The 19,278-nt window shown below is 33.6% G+C and overlaps 1 protein-coding gene across 1 annotated transcript in view; it reads left to right on the top strand.

Moving 5' to 3' along the window:
* The first annotated feature begins 6,793 nt into the window (after nt 1-6,793).
* LOC134710044 (furin-like) overlaps nt 6,794-19,278 on the top strand; it is a 93,435-nt gene continuing 80,950 nt past the window's right edge. Inside the window, exon 1 of the mRNA XM_063570198.1 lies at nt 6,794-7,229. Coding sequence (XP_063426268.1) covers nt 7,053-7,229 — 177 coding nt within the window. The 5' untranslated portion in view covers nt 6,794-7,052. The remainder of the gene's footprint in view (nt 7,230-19,278) is intronic.

Here is a 19,278-nt window from a genome sequence, read left to right as displayed (position 1 = left end):
AAAGAATAGAGAAATATGAGTAAAGAATAGAGAATTATGAGTAAAGAATAGAGAATTATGACTAAATAATAGAGAATTATGAGTAAATAATACAGAATTATGAGTAAAGAATAGAGAATTATGAGTAAATAATAGAGAATTATGAGTAAAGAATAGAGAAATATGAGTAAAGAATAGAGAATTATGAGTAAAGAATAGAGAATTATGAGTAAAGAATACAGAATTATGAGTAAAGAATACAGAATTATGAGTAAAGAATAGAGAATTATGAGTAAATAATACAGAATTATGAGTAAATAATACAGAATTATGAGTAAAGAATAGAGAATTATGAGTAAAGAATAGAGAATTATGAGTAAAGAATAGAGAAATATGAGTAAAGAATAGAGAATTATGAGTAAAGAATAGAGAATTATGAGTAAAGCATAGAGAATTATGAGTAAATAATAGAGAAATATGAGTAAAGAATAGAGAATTATGAGTAAAGAATAGAGAAATATGAGTAAAGAATAGAGAATTATGAGTAAAGAATAGAGAATTATGAGTAAATAATACAGAATTATGAGTAAATAATACATAATTATGAGTAAATAATAAAGAATTATGAGTAAAGAATAGAGAATTATGAGTAAATAATAGAGAATTATGAGTAAATAATAGAGAATTATGAGTAAATAATACAGAATTATGAGTAAATAATAGAGAATTATGAGTAAATAATACAGAATTATGAGTAAACAATAGAGAATTATGAGTAAAGAATAGAGAATTATGAGTAAAGAATAGAGAATTATGAGTAAAGAATAGAGAAATATGAGTAAAGAATAGAGAATTATGAGTAAAGAATAGAGAATTATGAGTAAAGAATAGAGAATTAATAGTAAATAATAGAGAAATATGAGTAAAGAATAGAGAATTATGAGTAAAGAATAGAGAATTATGAGTAAAGAATAGAGAATTATGAGTAAAGAATAGAGAATTATGAGTAAATAATAGAGAAATATGAGTAAAGAATAGAGAATTATGAGTAAAGAATAGAGAATTATGAGTAAATAATAGAAAATTATGAGTAAAGAATAGAGAATTATGAGTAAAGAATAGAGAATTATGAGTAAATAATAGAGAATTATGAGTAAAGAATAGAGAATTATGAGTAAAGAATAAATAGAGAATTATGAGTAAAGAATAGAGAATTATGAGTAAATAATAGAGAATTATGAGTAAAGCATAGAGAATTATGAGTAAATAATAGAGAAATATGAGTAAAGAATAGAGAATTATGAGTAAATAATAGAGAATTATGAGTAAAGAATAGAGAATTATGAGTAAAGAATAGAGAATTAATAGTAAATAATAGAGAAATATGAGTAAAGAATAGAGAATTATGAGTAAAGAATAGAGAATTATGAGTAAAGAATAGAGAATTATGAGTAAAGAATAGAGAATTATGAGTAAATAATAGAGAAATATGAGTAAAGAATAGAGAATTATGAGTAAAGAATAGAGAATTATGAGTAAATAATAGAAAATTATGAGTAAAGAATAGAGAATTATGAGTAAAGAATAGAGAATTATGAGTAAATAATAGAGAATTATGAGTAAAGAATAGAGAATTATGAGTAAAGAATAGAGAATTAATAGTAAATAATAGAGAAATATGAGTAAAGAATAGAGAATTATGAGTAAAGAATAGAGAATTAATAGTAAATAATAGAGAAATATGAGTAAAGAATAGAGAATTATGAGTAAAGAATAGAGAATTAATAGTAAATAATAGAGAAATATGAGTAAAGAATAGAGAAATATGAGTAAAGAATAGAGAATTATGAGTAAAGAATAGAGAATTATGAGTAAAGAATAGAGAATTAATAGTAAATAATAGAGAAATATGAGTAAAGAATAGAGAATTATGAGTAAAGAATAGAGAATTATGAGTAAAGAATAGAGAATTATGAGTAAAGAATAGAGAATTATGAGTAAATAATAGAGAAATATGAGTAAAGAATAGAGAATTATGAGTAAAGAATAGAGAATTATGAGTAAATAATAGAAAATTATGAGTAAAGAATAGAGAATTATGAGTAAAGAATAGAGAATTATGAGTAAATAATAGAGAATTATGAGTAAAGAATAGAGAATTATGAGTAAAGAATAAATAGAGAATTATGAGTAAAGAATAGAGAATTATGAGTAAATAATAGAGAATTATGAGTAAAGCATAGAGAATTATGAGTAAATAATAGAGAAATATGAGTAAAGAATAGAGAATTATGAGTAAATAATAGAGAATTATGAGTAAAGAATAGAGAATTATGAGTAAAGAATAGAGAATTAATAGTAAATAATAGAGAAATATGAGTAAAGAATAGAGAATTATGAGTAAAGAATAGAGAATTATGAGTAAAGAATAGAGAATTATGAGTAAAGAATAGAGAATTATGAGTAAATAATAGAGAAATATGAGTAAAGAATAGAGAATTATGAGTAAAGAATAGAGAATTATGAGTAAATAATAGAAAATTATGAGTAAAGAATAGAGAATTATGAGTAAAGAATAGAGAATTATGAGTAAATAATAGAGAATTATGAGTAAAGAATAGAGAATTATGAGTAAAGAATAGAGAATTAATAGTAAATAATAGAGAAATATGAGTAAAGAATAGAGAATTATGAGTAAAGAATAGAGAATTATGAGTAAATAATACAGAATTATGAGTAAATAATAGAAAATTATGAGTAAAAAATAGAGAATTATGATTAAAGAATAGAGAATTATGAGTAAATAATAGAGAATTATGAGTAAAGAATAGAGAATTATGAGTAAAGAATAGAGAATTATGAGTAAATAATAAGGAATTATGAGAAATAATACAGAATTATGAGTAAAGAATAGAGAATTATGAGTAAAGAATAGAGAATTATGAGTAAATAATACAGAATTATGAGTAAATAATAGAAAATTATGAGTAAATAATACAGAATTATGAGTAAATAATACAGAATTATAAGTAAATAATAGAAAATTATGAGTAAAGAATAGAGAATTATGAGTAAAGAATAGAGAATTATGAGTAAAGAATAGAGAATTATGAGTAAAGAATAGAGAAATATGAGTAAATAATACAGAATTATGAGTAAAGAATAGAGAATTATGAGTAAATAATAGAGAATTATGAGTAAATAATAGAGAATTATGAGTAAATAATAGAGAATTATGGATTAAACAATAATTATTAAAGAATACAGAAATGAAGGACCCCTTCTAACCAAATCGAGATAATCGTGTCTTCAGTAAACGATTTACCGGAGATTATCGTGTCTTCAGTAAACGATTTATCGGAGATCATCGTGTCTTCATCCTAAACGATTTATCGGAGATTATCAATGTATGTTTTTATTTAACCTACAACGAATTATGTGCTGACACAGCTTAACACATAAAAACTAAACGGCGACTTCTGTTGGTGAAATTCCGTACATGCAGCAGAAAGTTTGAATCAAACCATTTCCTCCTGAGAATTCGAGCAGATTTTGCATTGTGTAATTTCCTAGTTTTCGTTATGCTATCATATGAGGACATGATCTTATATAAAAAGAAGAAGATGTGGTATGCTTGCCAATGAGACAACTGTCCACAAGAGACCAACATGACACAGACATGTTAACAACTACAGGTCACCGTACGGGCTTCAACAATGAGTAAAGCCCATACCGCACAGTCAGCTATAAAAGGCCCCGATATGACAATGTTAAACAAATCAAACGAGAAAACTAACGGCACTATTTATATAAAAAAAATGATCAAAAAACAAATATGATTTGGGACAGGTACATACATAAATGATGTGGCGGGGTTAAACATGTTAGCAAGATCCCAACCCTCTCACTAAACTGGGACACTGGTACAATGTATAACCGTACAACATAAGAACAAACTATAAAAATCATTGAAAAAGGCTTAACTCATCAGATGGACAAAAATACAAGTGGACGTGGCCGGGTACTTATACATCACGACACAAAAAGACACAATGAACAGATCTGAGAGTACTCGCAGTAATCTGACAGCTAGTCCAAAGCCACTAACAACTATTAAAAAAAATATGCATCTAAGACTAAACTATCAATCTGTACACATCCAACATCCAATGGATTTAGTATAAAGACGTCATAAATAACCAAAGAAAAAATATGACCTTGTGCAATGCCAAGTTACATGTATCGACAGATTGTACATCCACGAATGTGTATAATATAACATACTTGAAATATTTAGTTACCTTCTAATTTACTGATAACAAAATCAATATTTATACCAATAAAAACGATATTAATTGATCTTATTACAGTTTTGAATATGGAACCTTTTAGAATAAGTTTATCTAAAGGAGCAACAAGTTTACATGGATCATTTCTAAATTTTCGGGCACGGTTAACAACATTTCCGTAAAAATGAGGCTGTGCTAAGATTTACATGTATTGGACTTTTTCTATTTGCCTAAAATCCAAAATAATGCACAGACCGGACGTGGTAGGGTATTTATATATCCTTAACAACGAAAGACACAAAGTACATATCTAAGAGTACATTCACAGTTACTGGCAGCTAGTTTAAAGACAATAACAGCTGATAAAATACATCGTGTATCTAATATTAATCATATATCAATCAATCCATATCCAACATCCAAACATGACATTGTGCACTGTCAAAAGATAGATATCGACAGATTTAAGGATTGATAAGTTTTCCCGGATTTTTATTTGTTTTCTGGATCGGTAAACAACATCACCGTCAAATTTGGGATGTGCTATTCCATCTGCAATGGAAATGAAAACTTCTGATACACTAATTCAATTCAGTCACATACAGTCCTCCCCCTGTTTAAACACTGTGTATTAATTTCGTTTATAAAGAAATGGAATCCATTAAATAGTTTTTAGTTTAAATAAAACTAAAATCCTCATATAAATTACGTTACAAACATATTTATGCAAAAGATGGACACCTATAAAATCTTAATTTACATTGAATATACGATGTTTGGATTTAAAAAGGTCATATATCCACATGAATACAATTATACTGTAATACTTGCTAAACAACAAAAATCGATCAGGAGTTGTCTCTCATAGGCCTAGGTCTATGAATTGATTAAGAAAACATAGTTGGCTTACAAATTACTTAATGTTTGTCAATCACATTGTTTATTTATATATGTAAACGTTTATTAAATGTTCTTTGATAATAATAATAATAATAATAATAATAATAATAATAATAATAATAATAATAATAATAATAATAATAATAATAATAATAATAATAATAATAATAATAAGGTGTCTTCAGTTCTCGGTTAAATGTCCAGTGGCAACTATTTCATGTATATTGAGGACAATGCAATAGGTGATTAGGGCAATCGGAATGAAAGACGGAAAGTTGGCCTATCATTGAAAATTTGAGGTAATCCTATTTTGGATATGGGCAGAAAGGAGTAGGTTCGATAAGGCCCTTCAATTGTCCTCTTTTCAGTTTAAATTTCAAATTAGGATTTATTGACCAATATCACAAGGAATCACAGCTTATACATTGACTATAGAGGAACTAAGTCTTTTTGTCGAAAATTTACGTTCCTGCGTTCTACTGATGATGTCTTAAACAATACTTATTTTTAATTTTGACGAAAAATCAATGAAAGTTGGTAAATTTTGCATTGATTATTGAACAGGAAACATAGAGCGCATACGTCGACAAACAAAATCTTTGGACACAATGTTTGTAATTACAATTTTCATGTTTAGTTTGATTAATCAGTTTCTCGACGCCTGCGCTCTCTGTTTCCTGGTCCTAAATTTGGTTGAAATCCGGTCAATTTTGTTGAAATTCGTCAAAATCTCTTATTTTGACCTATTTTGGATGTAGAAATCAACGCTTGCGAATAAAACTTTGACACAAATACAATGTAGTTCTAATTTACTTTCTCGCATGTCTTTTAAGCACCTTAAAACATATTTTTGTCTTGTATCATTCAATTTCATAATTGGGGCCAAATATGGTCCTTACCGAACATACTCCTTTAGGCACTTACGGACCTAGACTGGAGGCCGGCCGTTATTTGACAAGTTTGTATAATCAAAAGGCATACTTACTAATTTACGATGGGCAACCAACATATTACAGACCCATCAGAGAGCTGAATCAATTATAGTCCTTTAACGTACCCTGGAAGTCTTTATAATGTTGCCAACAAAACATTCAGAATTTCTACTGTTTAAAATCTATAAATACGTAACATTGCACATGGTTTAGAGTGCAGAATGTTAATTACATCCATATATTGATCCAATTTGTGAAAAGTAATAGAATATGAGATCTATAAATTGATCATTCAAAAATAGACATAACTTCAGTAATAAAAAAACCCGTTAGTGATCAGATAGTAACTAACATAAACAAATTATTTTAATGGCCAAGTAATACAGGTGAGACGTGTATTAGATATTAATTGAGGTAAAACGACAATAAAAAATATTTTTTTAAAACAACCACGACCACGGTCATGTGGGGTAGTTAAACCACCAGTTGTAGATATTAAAGTATATGTATTGACACGAAATATACAAACAAAAAACAAAAAAAACAGTTATAACAAAATGTAAATATAACTGAAATACACATTCATTCATTTAAATAAATACATGTATTATTACGGATAAAACAAAAGAGTGACTTACACAAAGGCAAGTTCATAAATCGATGACCCTAAACAAACGTTTTGAATTCTGTTGTTTATTTGCACATGATTTTTAATCAATTCAATTTAAAAACGAAACTGCATGTGTTGCATTGATGATTTTGTTGATAAATTAAATTTAAATGCACGATTGAACTTGTGGATTTTAATCTTTGTATTTAGGATAGACGTCGGTTTATTATTAATTATTCAAGCAGGAAGTTTGGAAGAAAAGAATTGGAGATGGAATAGTTGGAAGTGTTCAATTCGTTGATTTGTTTTTATTTCCGTTAACATTCATGTCACTAAACTGTTATGAGTTTTCTCTTTTTACTATTGTATACGGCGTATTCTCTGCGCCTAGTCAATAGTATTACCTCAGAGAAAGGAACATATTCAGATAAATTTTGTTTTAGAACTACACGAAAGGATGATCCTAAGGAATGGTTTTGTAAGGAGTATCCAGAATTTAAATGTGAAAGCTTAAGAAAAGTAAGTACATGTAACACACAAACTATTTACAGTTTCATGTGATGTAAGACTGTATTCTATGTATGACATCACACAAGCTATTTTCAGTTTCATGTGATGTAAGACTGTATTCTATGTATGACATCACACAAGCTATTTACAGTTACATGTGATGTAAGACTGTATTCTATGTATGACATCACACAAGCTATTTACAGTTTCATGTGATGTACGACTGTATTCTATGTATGACATCACACAAGCTATTTACAGTTACATGTGATGTAAGACTGTATTCTATGTATGACATCACACAAGCTATTTACAGTTTCATGTGATGTAAGACTGTATTCTATGTATGACATCACACAAGCTATTTACAGTTTCATGTGATGTAAGACTGTATTCTATGTATGACATCACACAAGCTATTTACAGTTTCATGTGATGTACGACTGAATTCTATTTATGACATCACACAAGCTATTTACAGTTTCATGTGATGTAAGACTGTATTCTATGTATGACATCACACAAACTATTTACAGTTACATGTGATGTAAGACTGTATTCTATGTATGACACCACACAAGCTATTTACAGTTTCATGTGATGTAAGACTGTATTCTATGTATGACATCACACAAACTATTTACAGTTACATGTGATGTAAGACTGTATTCTATGTATGACATCACACAAGCTATTTACAGTTACATGTGATGTAAGACTGTATTCTATGTATGACATCACACAAGCTATTTACAGTTACATGTGATGTAAGACTGTATTCTATGTATGACATCACACAAACTATTTACAGTTACATGTGATGTAAGACTGTATTCTATGTATGACATCACACAAGCTATTTACAGTTACATGTGATGTAAGACTGTATTCTATGTATGACATCACACAAGCTATTTACAGTTACATGTGATGTAAGACTGTATTCTATGTATGACATCACACAAGCTATTTACAGTTACATGTGATGTAAGACTGTATTCTATTTATGACATCATTTTTATTAGAAGATGAAAGTAATGGCCTATCGTAATTATGTTGTTTATACATATCACAGGCTATTACTTTGAGTATCGATTTGTAGATATTAAAAGAATCAAATCCTGTGGTTTTGATTTGTATTTCAAAATCATGTACCCAGCCCAAAACATGACTGGGTATAGACATCTTATGTAATCAGGCAATAGACACCCTACTGAAAAGAACAATTGTTAATTATTTGATTTTACGGGATTTATAAATACATAACCACGTCCAATCTGAATTGGAACTTTAACATATCATATCTAAGATTACCATGCTTTCTGCAGTTTGTATAACCTTTACAAAAAAACGCTTGTACGGGTTGAAATGTTGTCCATGTCCAAATTCTTCTTTTTGTAGAGGTGGTCTTGATTATTGCCCACTAGTATGCGAAACACAATTAATGAATGTTGAGTTCGATTTGATTTCTTCCAAAATGTTCATGAACTACTTATTATCGGACAGTAAGCAACCAACAATCATTCACTGAATATGTTATGTGCACGATGCATTCTGAGTGTAGATAATTTTATGATAGCTTAACGACGCGTCCAAGTCAAGTGCAAAGGTACTGGTGACGTACCGCCTATGTGTCAAACCAGACTTTTAGAAAAAAAGTGCATATAATCGTGTAGTATAAATAAAAATATTCCTTAACGGGGGCAGTTAAAACTTAATGATAGGATACTTTGGGAACCTGGATAATTATGCCTTTTTAGGTAACAACATTGACTCGTCATGCTGCCCTTGGTCTGGAACAAAGCAGCAGGGTTTGTTCGTATGGCGAAACAGTGTAATCTGTATTGAAATTTGTATGGGTGTAGTATAAGTAGAATCGCATGATTCCATGGTACAGGATATTTTTGTTACCTACATTATTTGTTTGGACCTGTGTTTTTGTTATTTCTTACACTAACTTTGATTTGTTATTATGATAATTTAATGTTGAGGTCAGATCTTTGATAGTAACTTTTAAATAGCTTCACACATTGTTTGAGATTTGATAAAGATCGACCCTAATAGTTTTAACCCCGCCACATTTGGTATGCTTGTTGTCCCAAGTCAGTAGTCCGTAATTCAGTTAAGTCGTGTACGTGTTGCCATATACATGTATCATATTTGTTTTTTGTTTATTAATTGGAAAATACATGATGGGTCGTTAGTTTTCTCCTTTAAATTGTTTTTCTTTTGTCATTTCGGGGGGTTTTGTAGCTTGCTGTATGTTATTTGCTTTGCTCATTGCTGTCGTACAGTGACCTAATGTTGACATAACTTTAGTACCATGTAGTGGGTGATGAAGAGTTGTCTCATTGCATGGTAATATACCACACGTCATATTAGTTATTTTTATATATTGTACAAACACGTGCACATATCGTTTTTTAACACTGTATCGAGCAATCTAGATATCTTTTAACTGTTTGTCGTTGTATTGCTGTCATTTTTTACTGATCAATGACTTAAATTTCTTTTCACAGTTAACCTTCAGATTCAGTCTGTATTTTTTCACAGACTGTTTGTAGGTGTTAACGGTAGAAATTATTTATTCCATCTATCAGAAAAAAATGAAAATGAAACATATTTTTAAAACTTTGCACCAGACAGTATATCATAATAATTATAAAAACGCTACTGCTAAAAATTCATTTCATTACAGAAAGTTTTTGATGTGTAACAATTTGAACCGCAGACTGCATCTACTTATTTACTGGGAAGTTCATTTATCAATGTATGTGAAGTTAGCAGCCGGTTCGTTATTCGTTATTCGATATTCAATATCCAATCGGCTGCTAGCAGCCAGTTTGATATTCAAAATTTAGTGAAAAAAATTATAAGAAAATTAAATACTTGATAACATAAAAAGCATGATTTTCATATTTTAAAAGACTGATAAAATACGTAGGAAATCGTTAAATGACCTTTTCAAGCTGGCGTAATTTCTCGTCATAATTTCTCGTTGTCCCGAATATAAACCCTTTTTCATGTTACATATTTGTCTATATGTAATATAGAGTTTTGTCAATAAAACGACTTCAAAGATGTACTTTTGTGTATAATATTTCTTAAGACAAAAAGAAAAACCCATAACTCTAGAAATATTTATAACTATAAATAGAAATATATATGGAAAGCCAAAAAAACAAAAAACAAATCAGTCGAAAAATGTCAAAATTTTAGGACAAAGGGCACAGGGTAATGGTGAGAGCCCCCTGATCTCTCAATCTTTCTAATATTTGACAGACATTTAGTCAATAGGTAGATACAAACGTGACTAAAAGGAATTTGGGTACACTTCCTGTCTTCTATGTTTACGGAGCGCCCAAAGTGCCAGTTGGATATTCAAAATATATAGCGAAAACCTACCCGAGACCGCTTAAATGAGGTTGAGACCCCCCGGGTCTTTCAATGTCCATAAAATTCAACCAAATCATTGACTCTGTATATATAAAGGTTGTATTAGATGGATTTACCAGAATAACGTCATCTTCCATATCTACGGAGGGCTAAGATTGTCACTTTTCAGTCGAAAAATGTCAAAATTTTAGGACAAAGGGCACAGGGTAATGGTGAGAGCCCCCTGATCTCTCAATCTTTCTAATATTTGACAGACATTTAGTCAATAGGTAGATACAAACGTGACTAAAAGGAATTTGGGTACACTTCCTGTCTTCTATGTTTACGGAGCGCCCAAAGTGCCAGTTGGATATTCAAAATATATAGCGAAAACCTACCCGAGACCGCTTAAATGAGGTTGAGACCCCCCGGGTCTTTCAATGTCCATAAAATTCAACCAAATCATTGACTCTGTATATATAAAGGTTGTATTAGATGGATTTACCAGAATAACGTCATCTTCCATATCTACGGAGGGCTAAGATTGTCACTTTTCAGTCGAAAAATGTCAAAATTTTAGGACAAAGGGCACAGGGTAATGGTGAGAGCCCCCTGATCTCTCAATCTTTCTAATATTTGACAGACATTTAGTCAATAGGTAGATACAAACGTGACTAAAAGGAATTTGGGTACACTTCCTGTCTTCTATGTTTACGGAGCGCCCAAAGTGCCAGTTGGATATTCAAAATATATAGCGAAAACCTACCCGAGACCGCTTAAATGAGGTTGAGACCCCCCGGGTCTTTCAATGTCCATAAAATTCAACCAAATCATTGACTCTGTATATATAAAGGTTGTATTAGATGGATTTACCAGAATAACGTCATCTTCCATATCTACGGAGGGCTAAGATTGTCACTTTTCAGTCGAAAAATGTCAAAATTTTAGGACAAAGGGCACAGGGTAATGGTGAGAGCCCCCTGATCTCTCAATCTTTCTAATATTTGACAGACATTTAGTCAATAGGTAGATACAAACGTGACTAAAAGGAATTTGGGTACACTTCCTGTCTTCTATGTTTACGGAGCGCCCAAAGTGCCAGTTGGATATTCAAAATATATAGCGAAAACCTACCCGAGACCGCTTAAATGAGGTTGAGACCCCCCGGGTCTTTCAATGTCCATAAAATTCAACCAAATCATTGACTCTGTATATATAAAGGTTGTATTAGATGGATTTACCAGAATAACGTCATCTTCCATATCTACGGAGGGCTAAGATTGTCACTTTTCAGTCGAAAAATGTCAAAATTTTAGGACAAAGGGCACAGGGTAATGGTGAGAGCCCCCTGATCTCTCAATCTTTCTAATATTTGACAGACATTTAGTCAATAGGTAGATACAAACGTGACTAAAAGGAATTTGGGTACACTTCCTGTCTTCTATGTTTACGGAGCGCCCAAAGTGCCAGTTGGATATTCAAAATATATAGCGAAAACCTACCCGAGACCGCTTAAATGAGGTTGAGACCCCCCGGGTCTTTCAATGTCCATAAAATTCAACCAAATCATTGACTCTGTATATATAAAGGTTGTATTAGATGGATTTACCAGAATAACGTCATCTTCCATATCTACGGAGGGCTAAGATTGTCACTTTTCAGTCGAAAAATGTCAAAATTTTAGGACAAAGGGCACAGGGTAATGGTGAGAGCCCCCTGATCTCTCAATCTTTCTAATATTTGACAGACATTTAGTCAATAGGTAGATACAAACGTGACTAAAAGGAATTTGGGTACACTTCCTGTCTTCTATGTTTACGGAGCGCCCAAAGTGCCAGTTGGATATTCAAAATATATAGCGAAAACCTACCCGAGACCGCTTAAATGAGGTTGAGACCCCCCGGGTCTTTCAATGTCCATAAAATTCAACCAAATCATTGACTCTGTATATATAAAGGTTGTATTAGATGGATTTACCAGAATAACGTCATCTTCCATATCTACGGAGGGCTAAGATTGTCACTTTTCAGTCGAAAAATGTCAAAATTTTAGGACAAAGGGCACAGGGTAATGGTGAGAGCCCCCTGATCTCTCAATCTTTCTAATATTTGACAGACATTTAGTCAATAGGTAGATACAAACGTGACTAAAAGGAATTTGGGTACACTTCCTGTCTTCTATGTTTACGGAGCGCCCAAAGTGCCAGTTGGATATTCAAAATATATAGCGAAAACCTACCCGAGACCGCTTAAATGAGGTTGAGACCCCCCGGGTCTTTCAATGTCCATAAAATTCAACCAAATCATTGACTCTGTATATATAAAGGTTGTATTAGATGGATTTACCAGAATAACGTCATCTTCCATATCTACGGAGGGCTAAGATTGTCACTTTTCAGTCGAAAAATGTCAAAATTTTAGGACAAAGGGCACAGGGTAATGGTGAGAGCCCCCTGATCTCTCAATCTTTCTAATATTTGACAGACATTTAGTCAATAGGTAGATACAAACGTGACTAAAAGGAATTTGGGTACACTTCCTGTCTTCTATGTTTACGGAGCGCCCAAAGTGCCAGTTGGATATTCAAAATATATAGCGAAAACCTACCCGAGACCGCTTAAATGAGGTTGAGACCCCCCGGGTCTTTCAATGTCCATAAAATTCAACCAAATCATTGACTCTGTATATATAAAGGTTGTATTAGATGGATTTACCAGAATAACGTCATCTTCCATATCTACGGAGGGCTAAGATTGTCACTTTTCAGTCGAAAAATGTCAAAATTTTAGGACAAAGGGCACAGGGTAATGGTGAGAGCCCCCTGATCTCTCAATCTTTCTAATATTTGACAGACATTTAGTCAATAGGTAGATACAAACGTGACTAAAAGGAATTTGGGTACACTTCCTGTCTTCTATGTTTACGGAGCGCCCAAAGTGCCAGTTGGATATTCAAAATATATAGCGAAAACCTACCCGAGACCGCTTAAATGAGGTTGAGACCCCCCGGGTCTTTCAATGTCCATAAAATTCAACCAAATCATTGACTCTGTATATATAAAGGTTGTATTAGATGGATTTACCAGAATAACGTCATCTTCCATATCTACGGAGGGCTAAGATTGTCACTTTTCAGTCGAAAAATGTCAAAATTTTAGGACAAAGGGCACAGGGTAATGGTGAGAGCCCCCTGATCTCTCAATCTTTCTAATATTTGACAGACATTTAGTCAATAGGTAGATACAAACGTGACTAAAAGGAATTTGGGTACACTTCCTGTCTTCTATGTTTACGGAGCGCCCAAAGTGCCAGTTGGATATTCAAAATATATAGCGAAAACCTACCCGAGACCGCTTAAATGAGGTTGAGACCCCCCGGGTCTTTCAATGTCCATAAAATTCAACCAAATCATTGACTCTGTATATATAAAGGTTGTATTAGATGGATTTACCAGAATAACGTCATCTTCCATATCTACGGAGGGCTAAGATTGTCACTTTTCAGTCGAAAAATGTCAAAATTTTAGGACAAAGGGCACAGGGTAATGGTGAGAGCCCCCTGATCTCTCAATCTTTCTAATATTTGACAGACATTTAGTCAATAGGTAGATACAAACGTGACTAAAAGGAATTTGGGTACACTTCCTGTCTTCTATGTTTACGGAGCGCCCAAAGTGCCAGTTGGATATTCAAAATATATAGCGAAAACCTACCCGAGACCGCTTAAATGAGGTTGAGACCCCCCGGGTCTTTCAATGTCCATAAAATTCAACCAAATCATTGACTCTGTATATATAAAGGTTGTATTAGATGGATTTACCAGAATAACGTCATCTTCCATATCTACGGAGGGCTAAGATTGTCACTTTTCAGTCGAAAAATGTCAAAATTTTAGGACAAAGGGCACAGGGTAATGGTGAGAGCCCCCTGATCTCTCAATCTTTCTAATATTTGACAGACATTTAGTCAATAGGTAGATACAAACGTGACTAAAAGGAATTTGGGTACACTTCCTGTCTTCTATGTTTACGGAGCGCCCAAAGTGCCAGTTGGATATTCAAAATATATAGCGAAAACCTACCCGAGACCGCTTAAATGAGGTTGAGACCCCCCGGGTCTTTCAATGTCCATAAAATTCAACCAAATCATTGACTCTGTATATATAAAGGTTGTATTAGATGGATTTACCAGAATAACGTCATCTTCCATATCTACGGAGGGCTAAGATTGTCACTTTTCAGTCGAAAAATGTCAAAATTTTAGGACAAAGGGCACAGGGTAATGGTGAGAGCCCCCTGATCTCTCAATCTTTCTAATATTTGACAGACATTTAGTCAATAGGTAGATACAAACGTGACTAAAAGGAATTTGGGTACACTTCCTGTCTTCTATGTTTACGGAGCGCCCAAAGTGCCAGTTGGATATTCAAAATATATAGCGAAAACCTACCCGAGACCGCTTAAATGAGGTTGAGACCCCCCGGGTCTTTCAATGTCCATAAAATTCAACCAAATCATTGACTCTGTATATATAAAGGTTGTATTAGATGGATTTACCAGAATAACGTCATCTTCCATATCTACGGAGGGCTAAGATTGTCACTTTTCAGTCGAAAAATGTCAAAATTTTAGGACAAAGGGCACAGGGTAATGGTGAGAGCCCCCTGATCTCTCAATCTTTCTAATATTTGACAGACATTTAGTCAATAGGTAGATACAAACGTGACTAAAAGGAATTTGGGTACACTTCCTGTCTTCTATGTTTACGGAGCGCCCAAAGTGCCAGTTGGATATTCAAAATATATAGCGAAAACCTACCCGAGACCGCTTAAATGAGGTTGAGACCCCCCGGGTCTTTCAATGTCCATAAAATTCAACCAAATCATTGACTCTGTATATATAAAGGTTGTATTAGATGGATTTACCAGAATAACGTCATCTTCCATATCTACGGAGGGCTAAGATTGTCACTTTTCAGTCGAAAAATGTCAAAATTTTAGGACAAAGGGCACAGGGTAATGGTGAGAGCCCCCTGATCTCTCAATCTTTCTAATATTTGACAGACATTTAGTCAATAGGTAGATACAAACGTGACTAAAAGGAATTTGGGTACACTTCCTGTCTTCTATGTTTACGGAGCGCCCAAAGTGCCAGTTGGATATTCAAAATATATAGCGAAAACCTACCCGAGACCGCTTAAATGAGGTTGAGACCCCCCGGGTCTTTCAATGTCCATAAAATTCAACCAAATCATTGACTCTGTATATATAAAGGTTGTATTAGATGGATTTACCAGAATAACGTCATCTTCCATATCTACGGAGGGCTAAGATTGTCACTTTTCAGTCGAAAAATGTCAAAATTTTAGGACAAAGGGCACAGGGTAATGGTGAGAGCCCCCTGATCTCTCAATCTTTCTAATATTTGACAGACATTTAGTCAATAGGTAGATACAAACGTGACTAAAAGGAATTTGGGTACACTTCCTGTCTTCTATGTTTACGGAGCGCCCAAAGTGCCAGTTGGATATTCAAAATATATAGCGAAAACCTACCCGAGACCGCTTAAATGAGGTTGAGACCCCCCGGGTCTTTCAATGTCCATAAAATTCAACCAAATCATTGACTCTGTATATATAAAGGTTGTATTAGATGGATTTACCAGAATAACGTCATCTTCCATATCTACGGAGGGCTAAGATTGTCACTTTTCAGTCGAAAAATGTCAAAATTTTAGGACAAAGGGCACAGGGTAATGGTGAGAGCCCCCTGATCTCTCAATCTTTCTAATATTTGACAGACATTTAGTCAATAGGTAGATACAAACGTGACTAAAAGGAATTTGGGTACACTTCCTGTCTTCTATGTTTACGGAGCGCCCAAAGTGCCAGTTGGATATTCAAAATATATAGCGAAAACCTACCCGAGACCGCTTAAATGAGGTTGAGACCCCCCGGGTCTTTCAATGTCCATAAAATTCAACCAAATCATTGACTCTGTATATATAAAGGTTGTATTAGATGGATTTACCAGAATAACGTCATCTTCCATATCTACGGAGGGCTAAGATTGTCACTTTTCAGTCGAAAAATGTCAAAATTTTAGGACAAAGGGCACAGGGTAATGGTGAGAGCCCCCTGATCTCTCAATCTTTCTAATATTTGACAGACATTTAGTCAATAGGTAGATACAAACGTGACTAAAAGGAATTTGGGTACACTTCCTGTCTTCTATGTTTACGGAGCGCCCAAAGTGCCAGTTGGATATTCAAAATATATAGCGAAAACCTACCCGAGACCGCTTAAATGAGGTTGAGACCCCCCGGGTCTTTCAATGTCCATAAAATTCAACCAAATCATTGACTCTGTATATATAAAGGTTGTATTAGATGGATTTACCAGAATAACGTCATCTTCCATATCTACGGAGGGCTAAGATTGTCACTTTTCAGTCGAAAAATGTCAAAATTTTAGGACAAAGGGCACAGGGTAATGGTGAGAGCCCCCTGATCTCTCAATCTTTCTAATATTTGACAGACATTTAGTCAATAGGTAGATACAAACGTGACTAAAAGGAATTTGGGTACACTTCCTGTCTTCTATGTTTACGGAGCGCCCAAAGTGCCAGTTGGATATTCAAAATATATAGCGAAAACCTACCCGAGACCGCTTAAATGAGGTTGAGACCCCCCGGGTCTTTCAATGTCCATAAAATTCAACCAAATCATTGACTCTGTATATATAAAGGTTGTATTAGATGGATTTACCAGAATAACGTCATCTTCCATATCTACGGAGGGCTAAGATTGTCACTTTTCAGTCGAAAAATGTCAAAATTTTAGGACAAAGGGCACAGGGTAATGGTGAGAGCCCCCTGATCTCTCAATCTTTCTAATATTTGACAGACATTTAGTCAATAGGTAGATACAAACGTGACTAAAAGGAATTTGGGTACACTTCCTGTCTTCTATGTTTACGGAGCGCCCAAAGTGCCAGTTGGATATTCAAAATATATAGCGAAAACCTACCCGAGACCGCTTAAATGAGGTTGAGACCCCCCGGGTCTTTCAATGTCCATAAAATTCAACCAAATCATTGACTCTGTATATATAAAGGTTGTATTAGATGGATTTACCAGAATAACGTCATCTTCCATATCTACGGAGGGCTAAGATTGTCACTTTTCAGTCGAAAAATGTCAAAATTTTAGGACAAAGGGCACAGGGTAATGGTGAGAGCCCCCTGATCTCTCAATCTTTCTAATATTTGACAGACATTTAGTCAATAGGTAGATACAAACGTGACTAAAAGGAATTTGGGTACACTTCCTGTCTTCTATGTTTACGGAGCGCCCAAAGTGCCAGTTGGATATTCAAAATATATAGCGAAAACCTACCCGAGACCGCTTAAATGAGGTTGAGACCCCCCGGGTCTTTCAATGTCCATAAAATTCAACCAAATCATTGACTCTGTATATATAAAGGTTGTATTAGATGGATTTACCAGAATAACGTCATCTTCCATATCTACGGAGGGCTAAGATTGTCACTTTTCAGTCGAAAAATGTCAAAATTTTAGGACAAAGGGCACAGGGTAATGGTGAGAGCCCCCTGATCTCTCAATCTTTCTAATATTTGACAGACATTTAGTCAATAGGTAGATACAAACGTGACTAAAAGGAATTTGGGTACACTTCCTGTCTTCTATGTTTACGGAGCGCCCAAAGTGCCAGTTGGATATTCAAAATATATAGCGAAAACCTACCCGAGACCGCTTAAATGAGGTTGAGACCCCCCGGGTCTTTCAATGTCCATAAAATTCAACCAAATCATTGACTCTGTATATATAAAGGTTGTATTAGATGGATTTACCAGAATAACGTCATCTTCCATATCTACGGAGGGCTAAGATTGTCACTTTTCAGTCGAAAAATGTCAAAATTTTAGGACAAAGGGCACAGGGTAATGGTGAGAGCCCCCTGATCTCTCAATCTTTCTAATATTTGACAGACATTTAGTCAATAGGTAGATACAAACGTGACTAAAAGGAATTTGGGTACACTTCCTGTCTTCTATGTTTACGGAGCGCCCAAAGTGCCAGTTGGATATTCAAAATATATAGCGAAAACCTACCCGAGACCGCTTAAATGAGGTTGAGACCCCCCGGGTCTTTCAATGTCCATAAAATTCAACCAAATCATTGACTCTGTATATATAAAGGTTGTATTAGATGGATTTACCAGAATAACGTCATCTTCCATATCTACGGAGGGCTAAGATTGTCACTTTTCAGTCGAAAAATGTCAAAATTTTAGGACAAAGGGCACAGGGTAATGGTGAGAGCCCCCTGATCTCTCAATCTTTCTAATATTTGACAGACATTTAGTCAATAGGTAGATACAAACGTGACTAAAAGGAATTTGGGTACACTTCCTGTCTTCTATGTTTACGGAGCGCCCAAAGTGCCAGTTGGATATTCAAAATATATAGCGAAAACCTACCCGAGACCGCTTAAATGAGGTTGAGACCCCCCGGGTCTTTCAATGTCCATAAAATTCAACCAAATCATTGACTCTGTATATATAAAGGTTGTATTAGATGGATTTACCAGAATAACGTCATCTTCCATATCTACGGAGGGCTAAGATTGTCACTTTTCAGTCGAAAAATGTCAAAATTTTAGGACAAAG

This window comes from Mytilus trossulus, chromosome 3, assembly GCF_036588685.1.
Source record: "Mytilus trossulus isolate FHL-02 chromosome 3, PNRI_Mtr1.1.1.hap1, whole genome shotgun sequence".
In the NCBI taxonomy this organism is placed as follows: domain Eukaryota; kingdom Metazoa; phylum Mollusca; class Bivalvia; order Mytilida; family Mytilidae; genus Mytilus; species Mytilus trossulus.
The sequence above is the reverse complement of the archived record's forward strand: the minus strand, read 5'-3'. Positions and strand labels throughout refer to the sequence as shown.